Below are 23,695 nucleotides of genomic sequence, written 5' to 3'. Positions count from 1 at the left end.
AAGTATGCAAAATACTTAGTTAAGTGACTGGCACTTAGTAGGATGGACATGCTGGTACATGTATCTTGGCTCCCTTTTCTGATTGTTTTCTTGGGCTACATTTCCAGCAATGGAATTCAAGTGTTGAAGGGTATCACTTTCCAGAACATGTACACTCCCTCTAGCTGTGCAGTAAAATGCCAATGTCTGCTTAAAATATCATGGACGATAAGAATGTACTAAAGTAAAGCCACTTGAGTAAAACTCCCCAGAGTGATGCAGCACCTCCGAGACCCTGAGGAACTGGGCAGCGTAAATAGTAAATAGTGAGCTGTTGGGCTCTAATAGTCGGAACATATCTGTTGTCTCTGCTCTGCAAAGACAGGAGATGGGTGTACTTCAGATAGGAAACAGGAACTCAGTGGGTGGACCTAAAAGGGAGTGTGGGCTTTGAAACAGGAAAAAAAGAAGTCTGTTTCTGATAGCGAAAGAGACGAATTGCTGTGCTGTCCTGATCACCCAAATCCTGCTAGGTCAAACCTTTCTTCTATATCCACAAAGCAGTTACACACGTCCTTGGATTATATTTGCGGTTGTTTTATTTTACTTTGTTAAGTGTTGTATTACTGTTTCATGTATGTGCTCTTTCAGTTTTTCCATTTCAGGAAATGGCATACACTTACTTGTTCAAATCAGAAACCAGGCAGTTATTTGATACTTTCCTCGTCCTCACTCCCTACATCTAATCCTTCAACAAGTTCCCACTCTTTCTCTAAAATAGTTCTCTAATTGGTTTACCTTTCTTGTCTTGACTTCCATCATTTTGAGTCCAAGCTACCATCATTTCTTGCCTAGACGACTGCAATGCCTTCCTGCCTCATTTTCTTATTTCCATTCTTGCCTCTGCCACGTCATTTCCAAATTTTGGCTCAAGTAATCTTTTAAAAACTTAGATTATGTCACATCTCATGATTTCTTTCTGTACTTAAAGTCCAAAGTCCTTAGTTTGGCCTACAAAGCTTTGCATGGTTTGACCCTCACTTCCTTCTCTTCTTCTTTGTGGCCCTCTCCCCTCACTCTCTTTGTTTCAGTCACAATAGTCTTTTCATTCTCGATTCTTCTCTCAGCTCTTTCCAGCCTTTAGGTCTTTGCACATGACTTTCCCTGCACCTGGAATGCTCTTTCTGCCACCCTTCACCTGACTAATCCCCAGTCATCTGGCAGGTCTCAGTTTAAATGTCACAGTCACAGAGAGGCTCTTTTCCTTCATAAACTTCTCACAATTAGGAATATATATATTTAATTCTATCTCTTCAATTATAGAGTTTCTTGAGGACATCGATGATGTCTATTATGGTACTACTAAGTATCTAGGGCTTAGCACAATATCTGGCACAGGTTAGGTGCTCTTCATGTAAATGAACCATCATGTCCAGCACAGTATTAGGAAGAAAATAGGATTTAAAATCCCGGGGGTGCCAAAAAATGTATACACATGACTTGTATTTATCTTTTGTTATCGGTGTATATTGAGTATTACAGTTTTAATATAGTTTTTTCCTTTCTTAAAATGTGTATACATTTTTTTGGCACCCTCTGTATAGTTACTTAATGGAAATTTCCCTGCTGCCATTTAAATGTAAAAACTCAGGGATTTTTCATGTTTAGTGTCATATAACTGAATTCAGGAATTATTATTTATAATCTGAAACCAATAAAGGCAAGTCATATTTAATCCACATTTCAGAGTATTTCCAGTTTTTTCCTGTCTTCTTAAGGATTGGGAGAGGCTTGGGATCAGGGCAGGATTAAGCTAACTGCTTCTGTGTGGTTGGTACTTTAACACTTTTTTTCTTCCCTATTGGGGGACATGGGTACTCACTAGCAGGCTGTGACACAAAGCGTGGAAATGCTGCTGGTTTGTCTCCAGTTCATCCCAGTCTAGCTGCCAACAGCTTGTGGGTCTCAGAATGAATGGGAGTCCGTATGTCACTGACTCGCAGACCCCACTGGATTTTAGAGCCCTGGGAAGAGACAATGGCAGTGAAAGTCTCCTTAGTGATATCCAGAACCTCGACCCAGATCCACCTAAATTCAGGTAAGTCTAAGACCATACTGTGAAATCCTTTAGGTTAGGGCCTGTGAATTATTCATCTTAGCATGGCCAGAACCTAGCAAGATATCCTGCACACAGCATTCTCAAAGCCTGTTAATTAATGAAGGAAGCAGCCATCATGGAGCCTCAAGACTCTGATGGGTATTTCTTCTCCTGAGCTCATTCCATTACGAGTGAGTTCCCTGGGGACAGTCCCATCATGCCCCTGCCACAGCAACCATATAACACAATAGTATGCTAACCATCCGCATGCAAGTCCTGGCTCTTTCGTGGTGAGGTGCTGACAGAGCATTTATCCAAGATAAGGATGCATTTAAGAAGACTCTTAGCAGCATCCATGGTCACAAACCCATGGACAGACTCTCTCAGATACCTGTGCATGGGCACTGTCATATGGAGTAGGAGCAGTAAAAGCGACCTGTGTCATCATTGCTAATTCTACCTTGGACTTGGTTCCCCTGGAAGCAGGAGTTCTGGCACTTAGAGAAATGGGAGGGCAGGGGGAAATGCTGTGTACCAGTGCCTCTTTGAAGGTCAGGTCTGTCCTGATTGCTAAACACAACTAGTATTCAATAAACATGTGCTGAATGGATAAACACCTTGCTGCAGATCTTGTTTTTCTCTGCATTCAGACTTTTCTGGATTTCCAACCCTCATCCAGACCTGTGTCCTACGGAGGCACATCTCTACCATCTGCTCATTCGTCTCGACATGCTGAACAGCCTGAATGTGTTCTTTCATGCTCATACCTGTAGTTGCTGCTTTGGACCTGACTCCCGCATACCCAACACTTGGGGATGTCCTCTCTCTCTCTCTCTCTCTCTCTCTCTCTCTCTCTCTTTCTCTCTCTCGACGTTCTAGTCATGGACCCCGCGAGAATAAGCATTTGCACAGATTGGGGAGGTTCCCATGGACCATACTTGATCACCCTGAGCTTGTAACGAGAGGCCCACGACTGGCAAGCCATCTGGTAGATTGTGCTGAAGTCTCCTTTGGGGTCATCCATTCTCAAGGAGCCATCAGCTGTGCCAGGAAGCAAGGACGGGCTGAGGAGTCGCTCTTGGAGATCACATTTCAGGCACACTATGATAAAAACAGCATGGGGAAGGGATGTTTGTCACAAGTTACCTCAGGCCACGCGATTAGGAGACAACATCTGCCACCCATTCCACCTCCACCAGGCACAAGTAATGGTTGGGAGGAGGCAGGAGAATGGAAAGGGGAAAGTATGATTGGTTTGGGAAAGCAGAGCAGGTCTGGAACCTACAGAATTGCCTTACGCAATAGGTAACATTTTCTGGGTCCGAAATCATTTTTACTTGTTTTACTTTTGGGCTGGCTGAGCAGTTGCCCCAGAGTGAGAGCTCTGGCTTGTGATCCAGTCTGAGAGGAACACGTGTCCTCTGTGGAGGAGACAGCTAACACTACAATATGCAGAGGCCCTCTGGCAATCACAGAAGGAAATCTTGCCTCTGCTGCTTCCTTGGGCCGAAGCTTTGGCAAGACTACAGGTCAGATGAGGGAAGAGCAGGAAAGCAGAAGTCAGGCAGTCAGCTGACAGCTACCGTTCCTCTGTGGGCTCTTTGACACTCAGGGGCAGGGGAAGAACAAGTTCCCGAAACAATTTACTTTAAATTCCCCAAAGAAACCAAAGTATAGAACTTTCTGGGGCTTGGAGCATCCCTAGACCACAGATCTGAGGGGCTTCCACTAGGTATGAGTTATTCATCAAGGTATTATATCACACTCATCTGTATTAAGCTTCTGCTCCAGCAGGTATAGTCACATGCCACAGTGTACAATGTGCTGTTGCACTAGGCTTGAATCCTTGATACTACAAAGTTTTTCAATAAAATGTATACCGGGTTTGAATACCATTCACAAACTTAGGAATGTACAAATGTTGAGCGCTTGTGAGGCTAGTAGTTGATGTGAGTGATTTATGAAATAACTGTATTAACTGCAATATGAGGTAAAAACAAAAGTAGAAATAAGGTAGAGAAAAAATAGGATGGCAGAACAGATGTCAGGCCCAGTGGGCTCTCCGGGGGCCAGCCATCAGACGTAGACATTCATCGTGGGTGAGATGGCTCTTGGCGTGGTGTGTCCTAGGCCCAGGAAGTCAGCAGGAGGGACTCTGCCTGGACTCCAGCTTCCCCTCATTGCTGTGTGCCTGCTTTCATTGTTGAGTTCCTGGAGTTAGGGCTGGAGAGCTGTATTCATCTGGCTGAGGACCTCAACTCTGGTTGAATTAAATATCACTTAGGGAACTTTCAAAAGGTAACTAACTACTGCCTAGGCCCTACCTCACACCAATCAAACCGGGATCTCTGGGGATGAAAACAAGTTCCTCATGTGATTCTTATTGCAGCCAGGGCTAAGCACTATGGGAACAGTGGTCTCAGCAGAATGTTCCAAAGTTGGGGAAGCTGCTGCAGCAGGGCTTAGGTCTAGAACAAGGTATGCTTCTCACCACCCAGAACCCAGGGGCCGAGGTGGCAGACCTCAAACCTGAGAAATGAGGAAAGACACTCATATGAAGCTTATGAGCACTCTGTGTGTCAGAAGGAGGCCTCTGAAGGAAACACCTAGAGAGGGGGTGAAGAGCCCTAGGCAACTACAGAGGCAGGTGGTGTGTGGTGAGGAACCTGGTAAGGAGGAGTCAAAGTGAACATCTGAGGAGCAGACCTCAAAAGATTCTATAGTAGGAGAGCTCAGGGTCTTTGTTTGGTTTCATTTTCTTGTAGTGAGCCACATTTCCAGAAATCTACGTGTGTGGCAAAGCAGCAGCGTTTTAAACAATGGATAACTACAGTATGGTCTTCATTGTGGTTGCATAATCTATCGGCTGGGTCAAAACCAATGCAGAGGAAGCCTCCTTTCCCTAGACCTCATTCCGATTGTGTCTGAGCATCTGGATTCCAGTGAAGTTCTCTCCAGTAGAAGAGATGAGTCTGGATCTAAGTTTTACCACACACCCCAAAGACCTAGGGACTGCTGAAAAATGGTTGCAGATAGAAAAAAACATTCAGACTCTAATCCTGATGCTAAAAGCCATGGAAGAAGGAGGGCAAAGCAGAGAAATTCTCAACAGTATCATGGGCAAATGCTGTGCAACGGTGGAAGAAAGAAAGGCTCGTTGCAGGAGTTCCTGGCCTTTGAGGGCCCCTGCACTCCTAATAAGAGAAGTGAATCTTTAGCCCCTTTGTTTAGAATTATCAGGCATGAGACAGGCTGCATAGTAGGTAAGGGCCCCGGCTCTGGACGCAGATAGACCTGGGTTTGATGAATGTCCTCTGGGCTGAGAGTGGTCAAATGTACAAAATATAGATTTCTAATCCTAAGGGTAAGAGTGGGCGCTGGAGTCCCTGGCTTTAGATTCTGCCTCTGCTATTAATTTTCTCTGTAGCCCTGGGCAAAGGTTTAATTTCTCGAAGTCTCAGTTTTATCATCTGTAAAATAGGGATAATATTGTATTTGATTGATTCTAAGACATTTTCTCCATATACTAACATCTCTATATGAGTCTTACAATTGCCACTGGCCAGGAAATCACTCTTAGCCTGTACATACTACTGTAACCTAAAAAAGCTCTCTCAGTAAGGATAAAATAATGTTTGCAAGTGATAAGAAAGCACTGTCTCATGTTTAATTGGCAGTGTTTTTCTTTCTTAGTGGTACATAAAATAATGGTGTATCTTATAATTGATAGCATCTTAGATTCAATGACATATGGTAGTATTAGCTGCCTCATGATGTGTGAAGATGAAATGGGATAATGCAAGGAAAGGAGTTAACAGAGTGTTTGGGGGAAAATGGATAAGAAGTGAATTCCAAAAGATGGGACAGAGAGCAATTGGTACTATCGGCCTTGTACAAAAGGGATGGAAAGGAGGCCCCGGGAAGAAGATTTTACACTCAAAGGGAAGACAGATTAAAATCCAGGTAAGTTGTCAAAGGCATCCTAGGCCCTATGTTGAAATAGGGGGTGGAGGTGGGACCCGATGGTTATCCCCAGAAAGAAAGGACCAAGGTGTATCTTCCCCTCTGGGGCTGAGAGTTTACACCCATTTTTTTCTCATTGAACCCCCACACCTAAAGGGAAGGACACACCTTGGTCCTCTCTGTTTGGAGCTGGGCCGTAAGGAGTCAGCTTTTCCAAACTCAGTGTGGTTGACTATACTGATGGGTCCATTTGCAGGCTGCCAACATGGGTCCTGAGCCAATCTTCAAAGGGGATGGAGACTAGAAATGGCCTCACCCCCATCATCTAGGGACTTGGAACGAAGTACTACTACCAGCCAGAACAATATCCAGGGCCATGTTGGCATATCTGGGACACTGGATCGATCTCTCAGTTTCCATAATTGCCACAACATGCTTTGTGAACGTGGTCTTGGGCTTCTAGCTGTCCTCCCTGGGGCCTGCCTTTGTAGTTGCTTTAGTTCCCCTCAGTTTGATGTCTCCCTATCCAAAAGACCTCCATTTAATCTTGGTTTAGTCTTGGTTCTTTTCCTATACTCACAGACCCTGTTGATATTGTTGTATTGGTACCAGCCAGCCTCAAATTATAATGTCATTAATATCTACTGCTTTAAAAATGAAAAACTTGGGGTGGCAGGTTAGCTCAGTTGGTTAGAGCGCGGGGCTGATTAACACCAAGGTTGCCAGTTAGATCCCGCATGGGTCACTGTGAGCTGCGCCCTCCTCAAAAAAAAAAAAAAAAAAAATGAAAAAGAAAAACATATGAACATATGATTCATTGTGCTCTTATATAGCTGCCGCTGTATTACTGAGGTATCTAAATCTCTGCCTCTAAACTAACTGTCTTTCCTTGCTATCTGGCCTTAATTCAGTTTTCTAACTGGTCACTTTTTAGAAATTCTTTTCTCATTCCTCATGCTTACACTGGACAACTTCAGCCAATCCTCCTCTAATCCCTAAACCTCAACTACTCTGTATTCTGATGACTCACCAATCTAGAGTTCTAATCCTAGACTTGGATAATTATAGCCTATATAGTATGTGTTTTGGGGGGTGTATACTTGGATTATCTCTGCCTCTGGAAATGTTGCTGAAAGACTGTGAAGGAAGAAGAAGATGGATATGTTCTTGGTCTGTTCCACTGTTATGTAGCCAGGCTTTGAAGAAACTCTCCATGCTGACAATATCATTGTCTATAGTCTGAAGGTCAATATCAGTTCCCAGGATAGAACTCTCTGTAGAAGAAAGGGAAATAGTGGTTAGTGTTAAATTCCTTAATTATAAATTTTGAAAAATATAAAATTTTAAATGCACCCAGTTTTTGACCCATCAATGCTACTTCTAGATATCTAGCTTACAGACAGTCTTGGACAGTCTGAGCAAAGAATCTCAGACGTATGCAACGATATTCAGTACAGCAGTGTTTCAGTGTTGTAATAACAAATAAATAAAACCTCAAACAGGAATCAATTCAAATGCCCATCAATAGGGCAATGTTTAAATAAATTATGGCACACTCAAAGTATGGAGTATTATGAGGCTGTTAACAAAGTAAAGCTAAACGTATTGCTATGGAAAGCTAGGAGATAGTAAGTGAATAAAGAAAGTTGTAGAACAGATGTATAGTATAAGCCCATTTATATAAAAATGAAACTGTTGCCCTAAGTACATACATATGTACGTAAATACATTTTACAAACGTCTGGAAGGTTACCATGAAACTGTTAACAGTGGTCAGGAGTGGAAATGGGAGGGAGTTCTGAGATACATTCTCTTTTTATTATTCATATTTCTGTACTGTTTACTGTTTAAATTTTATTGTAATTACGCATTCTTGTATTTAAAAAGTTCAAGAATACAAAAACAGCAATAAAATAATACAGCAATGTAAGTTACATACGTACTTAACAAGGGGGACTTCAGCTTTACGTTGTTGAAAATGTATTCAGTTATTACTTCCGTTATAAAATATAAATTTTCAAAAGACGAAAAGAAAAAAAATAAAGATGAACTCCTGGGTTCCACCTTCTGACATAGATTATACAAATTTGTCACTGACATAGCTGCTGTATCTCACGTGTCATTAGCAGCCAAGAAGACAGAGATGGACTGGGGAGTGTGATTTGATTCCAAAGCTGCATGAATGGAGCTGAGTGGGTGGGTAACGAGGCTTTGCTAGTCTGCTTCCTGCTTCAGGCAACACTAGCTCAGGAATTGGGGTCTGGGTCTGTAGGTAAAAATTGTCAGTAAAAGCTAAATATAAGGTGACGGAGGAAGCAGAGAGGGAGGAAATGAGGGAAGAGCTGGAAAGAACCCGACATTTTTTGCTTGGCCATGAAGAACTCTCTGAAATACTTTTACAAAGGGCCTATGAAAAGCCAGTTGCTCCAATGAATTAACTTCTGTGTATAACTCAAGGACCCCGGGGAGAAGGCTGGTTTATTTCTAGAACGACATTCCTGAGTACAAGTACGCAGAGGCGGCAGACTCTCCAGGGGCAACAAAGGGCTTCAGTTCAACGTCCTGGTGCCCGTACAGGGAGATGTGGTGAGACTTAGGTGACTTCACGTCAGGTTTAACAATTTATTCTGTGGCTGCAAAGGGGCACCAGATGCATTTCTCTTTGACTAGTATGATTAAAACTCTGCCAACTTCCGTGAATAGTTAGAAGGATTCATTAGCGAATTAGTTATTTCATTCATTTCTTGAAGCAGTAGTATTTATTATGTATTACATAGAAGATGAAATACCATACCAGGTACAAAGATGCACATACTCTGTCACTTTAAGGAGTTTATAAAGCAACATTTTATATGTATATAAAGGAATATTTATTGCAGTTATAAAGCAGCATTATTCTTGACCATTCCTCCTTAAACTTTCATCTGCCCCATTGTTTTAGGATGCTGCAATGACAAATATGAAGTAATTTGTCAAAGAAACGTCCCTTGTAAGTAAAGAGAAAGGTTCTTTTTAATAATGTGACCTTACTTTGTCACAGGCCTGGACTTAATTTTTCTGAGCCTGGACTACAACTTGAAGGACATACGGAAATGACTGCACAGCTTCACTATAGAAATGGAATTGCGCAAAGACTCTCAGGAAGTCAAGAGGATAATATTGCTTACAGTTCAAACAACAGAATTTAGCAGCGGAGTAATAAGTGTTTCATTTTTTTTTTTCTCCCCAGGGAAAGGGTAGAAACTCCTCCCATGGACAGTATCAGGGGACAACAGCAAAGTTGTCTCCCATCGAGAATCTGGACATAAAAATAGGGATTTCCTCAGATAGTTAAACCATAAAATCAACACGGAGTGGTGAGGTCCATGAAAAACAGTGACCTTAAGAAAGGAGAATGGCTTACTCACCACAGCAAGATTTGGCTGGAGCCTATGGATGCTTTATCCAAAGAATGAAAGTGTCCCTTAGAAGGGGAGATGGATGGCCAGAAATGGGGCACAGAGAAGGGGAGCCACAGGGCACATCCTGGCAGTACCCATCCCACTGTGGCTCAGAGGGGAGGGTGTGTTGGCTCAATGGTGTGCCCCAATGGCAGGACGTATTTGTTAGGTCTCTGTTCTTCCTGGCGATGATGGTAGTTATGATTCTCCTCTAAAATATTCTGGTTTAAAATAGGCACAGGGATGTGAAGTACAGTGTATAGTTAATTATGGAGTATAGTACAGCATATAGTTAATAACAGGGAATATAGTAAAAAATACAGTAATAACCATGTATGGTGCCAGGCTTATTGGGGGAATCACTTCATAAATTATATAAATGTCTAACCACTATGCGGTACACCTGAAACTAATATAAAATAATACTGAATGTCAACTGTAATTGAAAAAAAATATTCTGGCTTATATTTTGGTCTTGAGCTTGATAAGGTGAGTGTATCTTTGAGAGGGCGCTGACAAAGTAACTTTCTGATCCTGCAAAGCTGAAGCACCCAGGCTGAAACAGGGCGCCTCTATGAAGGACAATGCCAGTCTTCCCTGCAGGCACCCATCAATGTTCCTGAAGTTCTTTCCAACTTCTTAACCCACACGTTCTTGGGAGAGCCACAGAGCAGAGCTTGTTCGTTTGAAAGAGTTCTCATGTAAGTTCCACGGAGGCACTGTGCTTCATGTTTCCGTCTGCAGTTTTGCAGGCCCAGAAGGGAGTCAGCAGCTTCTCCCGGAAAGGCACATAGTCCCAGCTAACGGCTACTGTGGAAAGCAGAACATGCTAGAGGGAGAACTTCCTTTCCACTTTCTCTGCCAGTGGCCAGGTGTTCCTTTTCTTGTGCTGGGGTCATGGCAGTAACCTCTTAGCTGTCCTAGCAAACGCCATTCCTTTCCTCCATTACTTATGGACTCGTACCAGTTAATTTTTCTAAAACTTGGTTTCATCAGATTCCATCTGTGCTAAAGAGCATACACTGCCTTTCTGCTGTCATCTTATTTATTCAGCTCACTGCTGGAATACTCATTATTCCTCCCATTCCCCACCCTTCCTTTCTTCTGTGGCTCACAGGGTTCCCCCATCTCTAGCTGTTGAGCCTGTGTTCCCATCCCCCAGGGGTAGCTTGCATAGAGCTGAAGCTTAGCAAATGCCTGTTAAGTTAAATAATAATTTAAACAATTGCTCCCTCCTCCTCGGCTCTCATTACTTTTTCCTGTAACTCTTCTGCTTCAACTAGGTTAGTCTCCTTGCCACATAACTTCCTTCCTTCCTCAGTGCTTTTATTACCCTGTCAATCCATGGCCTGCACCTCCCCCAGAACTCAACTCAGAGCTGACTTTGTCCAGGAAGTGATACCTAATTATATGTACCCTGATTCAGTTTCAGTCAGCACCCCCTCCTGCGCATCTGTGGGCTTCATTTGGTCAATACCAATTACACTTGTTAATTGGTTTCTTCTGAAGGGTCTTCTCCTTCTGTGAGTTTTTGAAAGGTGGTGGGATGTAGTGGAAAGACCAGGGTTTGAATCATGACTTGAAAGTTGTTAGCCATGTGACTCTGGGCAAAGTGGGGAGAGTCCAACCTCTTTCCCAGTTCCTGTGAGGCCTACGAAGCGAGATGATGATCTGTGAATGGCACGCAGGAGACCCAACAAGTGGCATTTTCTTCCTTTACTCTCATCAACACAATAATGTGCTTTTATAGGATGAGAATGTACTTTCCTTTTTAAAACTTTTTTCCGTCACTTCCCTTGGTGACTGCTTCCTCCCCACCACCAACACCCAGTACTGTGGGTACAACCAATGTGCCAAGCCTGGGGGACGGGGCGACTTCTCTGAGGTTGAAATGCAGCTCCCACATTGACTGGCGAGCAGCGCACTGGGCACCGAATGCGCCGGCTGTCCCACTGAGAGTATGAAATAAAAAGGGGATGGCAGTGCCGCGCAGCTCTCAGTGTCGGTGGTGCAGACCAGTGAGGAAGGCCAGGTTCACGGCCGGCGACGCAGCCGCCGGCATCCACACTGTTTTTGGACTTAGCCTGCCCCCCTGTGGCCACAAGCAGTGACCTCCTTCTCTGCGCTCTTTAAGCTTTTCTGGAAGGGCCACAATAATGAGAAAAACTAAGCCTCATCACTGAAAATAAGGTAATGCCTAAAGCAGTCCTTCTCAGAAGTCAACCTAAAAGCAAGGTTACAAAATGGGAATGTGTTTAAAACGGGAGAATTTAACACGTTAACACACACGTACACATGCACATATAATGGTGTATTTCTCTCTTGACCAACAACGTGTGAAGTAGAGGCCCAGGAACACGGTGCTCCCGGCAGTCCTACACATCCTCCCCAGTCCCACAGAGGCCCCGACCAACAGGCCAGTCCTGTTTCTTCCAAATGACCCTCATATAGCCTGGTCTTGGGCCTCATGGATGGGCTTCAGGGGTTCTTGGAACTCTCTGAAATGTATACACATTTCATCTGTATGTATAGATATATTTTCTTGGGGCGGAGGAAAGGGATTGGTCCTTAGCTTTTATCAGGTTCTCAAAAGAGCTCTGTGACGTGAAAAAGGTCAAGACAGAGGCTAAGAATCATGGTATCTTAGCCTCCCTGGGTCAGTTTCTGGTCAGGGCTGTCTACCCTCCCGAATACAGGAGTAGTCAGGACGCCACAGGACGCTAACAACCGGTTAGATAATCGTGGCACACAGTTTGCTCAGGAACAACTGTGCAGAGTCATCCAACCACTGCCCTTAAATCTACAAGGGCACGAGGGTCATCTCCAACAGCTCACAATGTCGGGGGCAGTCCAGCTTCTCTTTCATTTGCCTCATTTGTGGAGGAGATTCTTGGACCCTGGGAAAGGGGAGATGCCCCTTGAAAGCAGGTGGCTGGGATAGTGGTGGTTAATGCAGCGTGGACTCTCCCGCGAAGTGAGTGCAGGACCGAGCAGGTGGTGACCATCTTCCTGGGTCCTAGTCTACGGAGGGGGGTGGAGGGCAGGGCAGGGTTTAAAATATCACGAGAACTGTATGAGATAGAGAAAATTTATTTCCCAGAACTCTTATCAGGGAGAGCACTGTTATCATTCATTCACTCACTTATTCTTTCATTTAATTTGTCATTCAAATAATTATTTATTTAGTGCCTTCTATGGGCCAGGCACTGATTGGTGTCAACAATGAAAAGAGGCAAATTTTCTGCTTTCATAGCTTGCACTCTAGTAGGAGAACAGACAATAGACAAACAAATAAAACAGAAAACAATTGCAGATAATGATAGATACTACGAAGAAAAATAAAGCAAGATAAGTGTGTGGTGTGTGTTTGTGTGAAAATATCTAGTTTGGCTGGCTAGGGAGGTATTCTCTAAGAAAATGATAGTTGAGCAGAGACTTAAACTAAGCGAAGGAGTGAGTCATGAAAACATCTGTGGGAATATTGTTCCTTACAGAGGAATCAGCTAGTTCCAAGTCTTGAGGTGGGAATGAGTATGTTGGAGGAATAGCAAGACGGCTAAAGCAGAATAAAGGAGGATGAGAGTATTGCTGGTAAGCTTCTAGGGTGAAGGATGAGACCCCCAAAGAAGCATGCTCATGAAACAACAGGTAGTCACTACACTTGCTTCTAAGAAGGGTAGGTGCCATTATTGTAAGGCTTTGGCTTTGCAGAGGGAAGCGTGCAAGACTGGGGGAGAGTGGAGCCAGCACTCCTTTCCTTTCGCTTTCTCTTTGCAGCTCTTTGTTCCTAAACAACTGTTGAATTAGTATTTTAAAAATATTTGTTTGAAGGTGTGCCAAACTGATCGCTTGCGTGGGATGTCCCTATGTCTCAGCCCACCCTCCCATATATACTTTCTGTTCTGTGGTGGTGGTGGGCAGTGTGGAAGGACGGGAGAGGAATCTGGGAGTCCCGTGAGCAGAGCTCAAGCAGAGACCCCTCAGCTTGCAGCGGATATGTCTCTTTCCCAGCCCTGCTCAGCTACCCGGGGAGTTCTACGCTTTGTACAGGGGTCAAGCTGGTGTAGCCTAAGCTGGGCTAAATAAAACCCTAACTGTTAACTAAAGAATGAAATACTAATGATTCACAAGGAATTGTTTTTCAATGTTATATCTCCAGGGATCATTTTTTTTTCTTTTCTTTAACTGAATAAATTCAACATGCAACATTGTGTAAGTTTAAGATGGACAGCATGTGTATTACTTTGATACATTTACATATTGCAATATGGTTGCTGATGTAGTGATATTTATCACGTTACATATTATAGCACAATATTATTGTCTATGTTTATTATACTGTGCATTAGATCTCTGGATTATTTACTATTTGTTACAAGTTTGTGCCCTTAAACACCATCACTCTTATCTCCCCACCCCCCAATCCCTTGGTAACCATCATTTTACTGTATGTGTTTTACAGACTTAACTTTTTTAGATTCCACATACAAGTAACATACAGTACTTGTCTTTCTGTCTGACTTATTGCACTTAGCATAATGTGCTTAAGGCCCATCCATGTTGTCACAAATGGGACGATATCTTCCTTTCTCATGGCTATATAATCTTCCATTATGTACCGTGTTTCCCCAAAAATAAGACCTAGCCGGACAATCAGCTCTAATGCATCTTTTGGAGCAAAAATTAATATAAGACCCAGTATTATTTTATATTATACCCAGTATTATAGTAAAATAAGATTGGGTCTTATATTAATTTTTGCTCCAAAAGACTCATTAGAGCTGATTGTCCGGCTAGGTCTTATTTTCAGAGAAACACGGTATGCGTTTAAGTTCAGCTGACCCAGGTGGGACAAACTGAAAGCAGCTCACAGTTTAAGCTTAAAGAACAGAACTGAGCTTTGGGTGAGGGGCCCATTGCAGGTCATGACAGGTTGCAGTTTGAATCTAACAAAGTTAACTGTCAAAATAAACACTTCTCAGAGTAATATAGTAGAGTCCAGAGTCTCTAATGTTATGTGAACATAACATTCACAAAATGCAATCCAAATGTTTTTGGCATACAAAGAGTCAGAAAATGTGGCCCAATCTCAAAGGAAAATATAATTAATAGATTCAAACTCCAAGATGACAAATATGTTAGATTTTTCAGACAAGAACTTTAAAGCAGCATAATTATGCTAAATGAGGAATGGAAAATATGTTCATAATGAAGGAAAAGATAGGAAATATCAACAGAGAAATAGAAAATATAAAAAAGAACCAAATGGAAATGTTAGAAATGAAGAATACAATATCTGAACCAAAAAATTCACCAAATTGACTTAATAACAGCATGGAGATGAGTGAACTTATAGATCAATAGAGATCATCTCATATAAAGAAGACAAAGAAAATAGTCTGAAACCAACCAAGCAACCAACCAACCAATCAACCAACAAACCAACCAACTGACCAAACAAAAAACCACAGAGTCTCAGGAAACTGTGGAACAATTTAAAAAGGTTTGAAGTAGGTAATTCAAGTCCCAGAAGGAGAGAAGAGGGGGAATGAGATAGAAAAATATTTGAAGAAATAGTGGCAGAAATTTTCCCAAATTGGGTTAAAGGTATAAATTTAAGATTCAAGAAGCTCAGTGAGCTCCAAACAAGAAATCCATGTTGAAGCACATCATTGTAAAGCTGCTGAAAAACAAACATAAAGAGGATATTCTTGAAAGCTGCCAGAAAAATGATCTTTTACATATAGGAGAAAGTGATTTAAGAATTGTGACTTGTAATGAGAAACCATGGAAGTCCAGAAGAGGAGTAATATCTTTATTGTGCTGAAAGAAAAAAAGAATCCCGTCAACCCATAATTCTATACACAAGAAAAATATCCTTCAAGAATTAAAGTGAAGCATACATTTTCATATAAACAAAAACTAAGAGAATTTGTCATCCACACCACAAGAAATACTAAAGTTCTTTGAGCTGAAGGAAATGATACCCAAGGGAAAGTTGGATCCTCAGGAATGAATGAAGAGCATTGCAAATGGTAAATATAACCTATGATTTTTTTTTCTTAGTTTCTTTAAAATACACATAATTGTTCAAAGGAAAATTTATAATATTGTCTTGTGGAGTTTACAATGTAGATGTAATATACATGACAACTATAACAAAAAGTCAGAGTGTGTGTGTGTGTGTGTGTGTGTGTGTGTGTATGTAGGGGATACGTTGTGATGTTTCTATATTTTACGTGAAATGGTACTATATTAATTCTAACTAGGCTATAAAAAACTTTTAAAAATGTATTTTAATCCCTACTTCTGTGAAGTATTGTAATCCTGAGGCTTCAACATTTTATGTGAAGTGGTGCTATATTGCCTTTAAATAGACTGTAAAAAGTTAAGGATATATAATATAATCCCTAGAGAAGACACTAAAAAATAATGCAAGGAAATACAGATAAATAACAATAGATAAATTAAAACAGAATTCTAAAAATATTTCATAATTTGAAAGAAAGCAGGAAAGCAGGAAAAGATGAACAAAAACCAGAGAGGATAAACGAAAAGTAAAATGGTAGACCTAAATTCAACCATATCAGTACTTATGGTCAATGCGAATGGACAATCCACTCCAAATAAAAGGCAGAGATTAGCAGAATGCATAAAAAGTGAACTCAATTATATGCTGTCTATAAGAGATAAACTTTAAGTATAAAGACACAAATGGGTTGAAAGCAAATTGATGGGAAAACATGAACCAGAAACACAGTAAGACCCAAAAGAAATAAAAACATATGTCCATACAAAGATTTATGTATGAATATTTGTAGCCGCTTTAGTTACAATAGCCAAAAACTGGACACAAACAACCAAAATGTCCATTAACAGGTGAATGGTTACATAATGTGGCATATTCATATAATATAATATGACTCGGCAATAAAAATGAACTACTGATATAAACAACATGGATGAATCTCCAATACTGAATGGAAAAAGACACAAAAGAAGGATATACTGTATCATTCCATTTACATACAATGCAAACTAATCTACAAAAAAAGCAGATCAGTAGTATACGCTGGAGACTTGAGGGAGGGATGGAGTATAAAGGGCAAAAGGAATCTTTTGGGGTTGATGGAAACGTTCTGTATCTTGATTGTGGCGATGATTTGTGGGCATATTCAACTGCCAAAACTCATTGAATTGTACACTTTGAATGGATGCAAATTACACTATGTAAATTATTTTTCAATAAAGTCGGCGAGGAAAATTCTTTAAAATTCTAATTTTCAAATAGCTTAATATGTTCCATTGACCTCTAAAAAAATTATTTAATTCAATTTTAAAAAAGGGAAGATTTGTCATTTTCTGAGACCATGCTCTGTTAATGAAATAAACAAATGCCTATGTTAAAAATCTTTAGGTAATAAATACAGCAATGGTTATAATTTAGTCTTAACACCACAGGGAAATGACTTTAATGCAGTTATCAAAGACAAACTCAAGAAATAGCTGTATTTTCTGGTCTACTTTCTAAGATACTGAAAGGGGAAAAAAATCAGTACATGGAATCTGGCAATTGCACTGAAGCATGAAGCATGGAAGAGGCTTTTTGTTTTTCCCCCTGGAATCCTTTAGGAAGCAATGAATCTTTATCTTCTTTGTTTGAGTTGTTAACATTTGGTGTTTCCTGAGAACACATATGGATAAAATACCTTTCCAAAAGAGCTTGACATCGATCCCTGGCAAAGTCTAGGAGGAAATATTAAACAGATGGTTTGTGAGCACTTAGAAAAGGAACCTGATATCTTTGTGTACAAGGCCAAGAGATGTAGGCTGGTCGACAGAATCATTAGGTTGATTTGTAACTGGTTGAAAGACTTACATACCCAACTGTGCAGACTGCTGTCAACCTGTGCAGATGCCCTCTGGATGCCAAAGTGCATTGATCACGGTGGACATTTTAGTTTTGGCATATTTATTACTTAGCCAGTCTTTAGAAAGCTATTATAAAATTTCTATTATATGCAAAGGAACATATGCAATACACACACACCAACACAAAGTTCTAACAATTATGTTCACGAAATTGTGCAGTGATGTTGCTAACATTTTTTGATATCAGAGGGATTATTCATTATGAATTTGTACCAACTGGACAAAGAGTTAACCAAGTTCACTATTTGGAAGTGCTGAAAAGACTGCATGAAAAAGACGAAAACGACCTAAACTTTTTGCCAGTAATTCATGGCTCTTGCATCACGACAATGCACCAACTCACATGGCACTGTCTGTGAGGGAGTTTTTAGCCAGTAAACAAATAACTGTATTGGAACACCCTCCCTACTCATCCGATCTGGCCCCCAATGACTTCTTTCTTTCCCGGAAGATAAAGGAAATATTGAAAGGAAGACATTTTGATGATGGTCAGGACATCAAGGGTAATACGACCACAGCTCTGATGACCATTCCAGAAAAAGAGTTCCAAAATTGCTTTGAAGGGTGGATGAGGCGCTGGTGTTGGTTCATAACTTCCCAAGGGGAGTACTTTGAAGGTGACCATAGTGATATTCAGCAATGAGGTGTGTAGCACTTTTTCTAGGATGAGTTCTCAAACTTAATTGTCAGACCTCAGATGTAAGCTATGAAGCATAACAGCATTTGAACATTCATGAATCCTTTATTCAACTTAGATATAGAACATCATCATACTACTAAGACATCTGTATGCTTTTCCATGATCTTCTCCAAGGGAAACTTTGCCATGCAGAATTAAAAAAAAATCATTCCTTTTCTTTTAAAAGCAGTTTTACTATTTTGAACAAATACTTCATTATTTTAGTTTTGCTTGAATTTTATAAAGAGGTATCGCATATATCTTTGGTTATTTGCTTTTTTCTCAATATTAAGATGTATTCACAATGTTGTATATAGCTGTGGTTCACTCGTTTTCATAACTGTATGATCTTACACTTCGTGAATATACTTTGTAATATTTATCCATGCCTCATTTAGCGAACATTTGAGGGTTTCTAATTTTTGGCTTTTTGAATAATGTCAACATTCACATTCTTGTACATGTCTCGAGGTGCATAAGTTTTTCTGGAGACATTCTCCTAGGAATGCAATTGCTAGGAATAGGGCATTGTGAATATTACTTTACAACAAAATAATAAGTTGTGTACCAATTTACATTCTTTCTGTCAGTGTATAAGAATTTCCATGGCTTTGCTGTTGTCAATACTACTGTGAGACTTATTAAGTTTTGCAACCTAGTGGGCCTAAAATGGTACATCATTGTTTTAATTTGTATTTCCCTGATTGCTAATGAGGGTAAGAATTTTTCTTCTGTTTATTTGCCACTTAGATTTCCTCTTTTGTGAAATGCCTGTTCAGCTTTTCTGCTCATATCAAAATTAGATTGTCTTTTTTAAAAAAATTGAGTTTCAGGCATTCTTTATTCTGGATACCAATTCTTTATTTGTCATATGAGTTGGAAATATAGTTATGATTTGTCTTATCACTTTCTTCATGGTGTCTTTTGATGAACAGACATACTTAATTTAAAAATAGTCATATTAATCTTTTATTTTTTGGTTAGCAAACTTTGTGTCTCATTTAGGAAATCCTTCCTCCGTCTCCCTACCCCTGGTCATAAAATTTTTCTTCTATATTTTCTTATAAAAGTTCTAAAGGTTTACCTTTCATACTGGTGGTGCCAAAAAAAAATGTATACACATGACTTGTATTCATCTTTTGTCATTGGTATATATCGAGTATTACAATTTTAATAGTTTTTTACTTTATTAAAATATGTATACTTTTTTTGGCACCCTCTGTATTTAAGTCTTTAATTCATCTAAAATATAGTTATAAATGGTGTGTGGTAAAGATCAAATTTCATTTTTCCCATGGATAAATGATAGTTCCAGTATGAATAACTAGATCCATCCTTTTTCCACTCCTCTACCATGCCTGCTTAGCCACATACCAAGTTTTCATATAATGTGGCTGGCTGTTTCTGGATTCTCTAATCTGTGTTTTTTTAAAATGTATTTTAATTTTTATTTTATTTTAAAGAATCATCAATAAACTGACTCCTAGAGCTAAACTTTATTCATTTTGCAAAAAAAAATTTTATTGGGGAATACTGTGTGTTGCTCCAGGGCCCATCAGGTTCAAGTCACTGTCCTTCAATCTAGTTGTGGAGGGTGCAACTCAGCTCCAAGTCCAGTCGCCGTTTTCAATCTTAGTTGCAGGGGGCGCAGCCCACCATCCCATGCAGGAGTTGAACTGGCAACCTCGTTGTTGAGAGCTCGCGCTCTACCAACTGAGCCATTCAGCCACCCTAATCTATCTTATACTGGACAATTTGTCTATTTCTGTTTCAATATAACACTATCTTAATTAGAATAGCCTTATAATCATCTTACATCTGGTAGGGCAAATTTTTAGCCTTATTATATATCTTGATAGGATTTTGATTGGAATTGATAGATCAATTTGAGGAGAAATGAATTCTTATGATATTGAATGTTGGTATCTATTAACATGCTGCACTTATATCTTCCTTAAGGTGCATCAGTAAAGTTTTAAACATTTCCCAATAAATATTCTATGCATCTTTTGTTAAGATTTATTTCCAAATGCTTTACTTTTTTATTGTAAAAGGTATTTCTTTAAAAAATTAAATTTTCTAAGTTTGTTTCTAATGATAGACTTTTTTGTATATTGATCTTACATCCAGCCACTTTTTTAAACTCATAGAAATTGTAAAATTTTTCATAAAATCTTTTGGTTATTAATGTAGCCAATCAAACAAGTTTCAAATAATGTTAGTTTTGTTTTTTCCTTTCTAATCTTTATACCCTTTATTATTTTTCTTATCTTACTAGATAAGGACAACCATGTTGAATCAAAGTGGCGATGGGGCATCCATGTCTTGATTTTTGAAGGCAATATTTTAAACATTTAAACCAGTAGGAATTGTATTTATTGTAAATTTTTCATAGATACATGTTGCCATATTAAGGAAGTTACTTTCTATTCCTACTTTACTAAGATTTTTCTCTTATATAGTGAATGGATATTAATTTTATCATGTTTTTCTTATCTAGTGAGACAACATGTTTTTTACCTTTTAATTTGTTGATGTGATAAATTTATACATTTTTATTGCTAAATCACCTTGTATTTCTGAAATGAATCTAATAATTAGATTTATTATTAGTACTGTATTCTCTTTTTACATATAACTGGATTATTTAAGATTGTTTTATCTACTTTCATAAGTGGATTGGCCTGCAATTTTCTTACATTGTCCTTGTTTGGTTTTCTACTTGGGGAGTGTCCTTCCTTCCTTCCTTCCTTCCGTCCGTTTGTATAAGATTGGAGTGATGTATTCCTTGAAAGTTTGATAAAATTTAACTATAAAATCATCTAGGATTGGTATATTATGGGAAAAATTTAGATTTTTTATTTGCGAGTCAAATTTGATATCGTTTTTTAGGAATGTGTCCATTTTTGTCTAAATATTTGAATTCATAGTTCCATCTGCAGTTATGTTTCCTCTTCCCAACTCTAACATAGTTTCTTGTGCCTTCTTTCTTCTTTTTCCTTCACCACAGGATTCTCTATTTTATCAGTTTTTTCAAAGAACCATCTTTTGAATTGTTTATCTCTATTGCTCTTTTCAACTTAGGCAGTGTAGATAATGGTTAAGAATGTGAGCTTTGGAGCCCGACTGCTTAGATTTGAATCCCTGTTCTATCTGTTAATTAAGAAACCTTGGGCAATTTAATTTGGACAGGACACTATGCCTTAGTATCTTCATCTAGATACATGAGGATTAAATAAGAAAATATGTGGAAACTATTTAGAACAGAAAGCATTTGAATAGTTAAGTGTTCAATAAAACCTTGCTGTTATTATAATTTATAAACAGATGTTAGAGTATGTTATGAGACTGTGGCTTTTAGATCACATAACTTTTCCTTGAGGCTCAGAACTTATTTAAAAATGAAACAAGCCAGCAGCATTATTCCCTTGATTGATGCCTCTTCTATGGGGCTAACTTTGGGTGCTGGAATTGGCAGGCTTTCTTAGATCCTAACTTTATGATCACGACCCAGCATTAGGGATTTGTTTTAAGGTATAGGGTTTGTTTATATGTAAAGAGGGCGTAGAAAGATAAAAAAGGCATCCAGCTTCCTCTGTGAGAGGCGTACTTCATATTTTTATTTTTCAGACAAACACTTCCTAGTCCTCTTTTAAGAGCAAACAAGGAGCAAAACAGAGTAATAATAGAAAAGAAAGGTTACAAAAACTATGGAAAATTGTGTAATATTATGTTACATGAAAAAAAATTACATACATGAATTATAATTATGTAACTAAACTTGATTGTGGACAACTGAGAGGCAATGTGCAAAAATAAAATCAGTGTAATGGGGTAGTGGGATTATGAATGATTTTAAATTAAAAATTATTTTATGATCATATCTTCTTTTCAATAAAAAATTATTAGAGCCTGAGATTTTCTCAGTGAAAAGAGGTACTGTACAAAGGTACTACTATTACTACTACGACTACTATTACATAATATCAATGGATAACATTTATTTATTCCTCGTATGTACCAGGCACCATTCTAAGTGCTTCAGATGCAAGTTGTATTTAATCCTCATAAAAACCCATGAGGTAGCTACTATTATTTTTTTTATTTTTATTTGTTTGTTTGTTTGTTTTTTAAGATTTTATTGGGAAAGGGGAACAGGACCTTATTGGGGAACAGTGTGTACTTCCAGGACTTTTTTCCAAGTCAAGTTGTTGTCCTTTCAGTCTTAGTGGTGGAGGGCGCAGCTCAGCTCCAGGTCCAGTTGCCGTTGTTAGTTGCAGGGGGCACAGCCCACCATCCCTTGCGGGAGTCAAACTGGCAACCTTGTGGTTGAGAAGATGCGGCTCCAACCAACTGAGCCAGTTTGGGATCTCAGCGCCAGCTCAGCTCCAGGTGCCGTGCTCAATCTTAGTTGCAGTGGGCCGAGCCCACCATCCCTTGCGGGACTCAAGGAGTTGAACCAGCAACCTTGTGGTTGAGAGCCCACTGGCCCATGTGGGAATCGAACCGGCAGCCTTCGGAGTTAGGAGCATGGAGCTCTAACCGCCTGAGCCACCGGACCAGCCCCGGTAGCTACTATTATTAATCCTATTTTATGAATGAGAAAATTGTGGAATAAAGTTTAAATAACTTGTCAAGGTCACACAGTTCTTAGGTCAAATCTAATAAAATCTGACTGGATGGTTAATTAAATGGTGATGAATTTACACATTGGAATATCTCACAGCAATTTAAAGGAATGGCTTAGATCTCTATGTGCCAATATGGAAAAAAATATTGGATAAATAGTTAAATGAAAAACATAAAAATGCAGAGCAGTGGGTACTGTATAGACCCATTTGTGTAAAAGTAGATATCAATAACAATACTAATGTTACATGTATGTCCTTGTCCATATCCATATATGTGTAGGGAAAGCAATTCAGTAAAATGTGTCCTATGCTGCTGATGGTGGTTATCTCTGGAGGGTAGAATTTTGGGTCATTTTGAACTGTCTATATTATACGTCTATAATGTTTAAATTTGTATAACTTGTAATAGAAAAATTAAAATAATCAGACAAAAGCTACTACAAAGAGTGCTAGGCAGGATCTCTCTGCTAAATTTTAAAGTAAAGAAAAAATGAACAAGTTAGACCAAGCAGGAACAGATGAAAGGATGTGCCATTTAACATACATTCGGAAGAAAACATAATAGGCTATTCAGGCTGATAATTTACAGAAAACCCTAAATGATATGAATGTGATTTAAAGTTAACCTTTTCATTTTAGATTTTATTAAAGAACTTTCTAAAATGTGAGTCTACTTTCTTAATTTCTAAGTTCATTTTTTCATACATGATTCTGGATCTTTTAGAGTCTCCAACTCATCTTTGTAATGATTATTTCTGACTGTGCAAGGCTGCACTAAAGAAGGCAGAATTTAGATCAATCAAAGAACACAGTGTCATAGTTACTTTTTTGAAAATAATTTTTAATTTTTCAATTACAGTTGACACACAATATTATATTAGTTTCAGGAGTACAACATAGTGATTAGACATTTGTATAACTTACGAGGTGATCACCCTGATAAATATAATACCCATCTGACACCATACACAGT

The 23,695-nt window shown here is 39.3% G+C and overlaps 1 protein-coding gene across 2 annotated transcripts in view; it reads right to left on the bottom strand.

Annotated features, from left to right (window-relative positions):
- M1AP (meiosis 1 associated protein) overlaps positions 1-23,695 on the bottom strand; it is a 61,799-nt gene that overhangs the window by 13,871 nt on the left and 24,233 nt on the right. For both annotated transcript variants that reach the window (XM_033125046.1, XM_033125047.1), the window contains exons 4-6: positions 7,141-7,314; positions 3,016-3,178; positions 1,862-2,003 (exon numbers count right to left, since the gene is read on the bottom strand). In XM_033125046.1, the coding sequence (XP_032980937.1) occupies positions 1,862-2,003; positions 3,016-3,178; positions 7,141-7,314 (479 nt within the window). The remainder of the gene's footprint in view (positions 1-1,861; positions 2,004-3,015; positions 3,179-7,140; positions 7,315-23,695) is intronic.

This window comes from Rhinolophus ferrumequinum, chromosome 13, assembly GCF_004115265.2.
Source record: "Rhinolophus ferrumequinum isolate MPI-CBG mRhiFer1 chromosome 13, mRhiFer1_v1.p, whole genome shotgun sequence".
NCBI classification, from domain to species: domain Eukaryota; kingdom Metazoa; phylum Chordata; class Mammalia; order Chiroptera; family Rhinolophidae; genus Rhinolophus; species Rhinolophus ferrumequinum.
The sequence above is the reverse complement of the archived record's forward strand: the minus strand, read 5'-3'. Positions and strand labels throughout refer to the sequence as shown.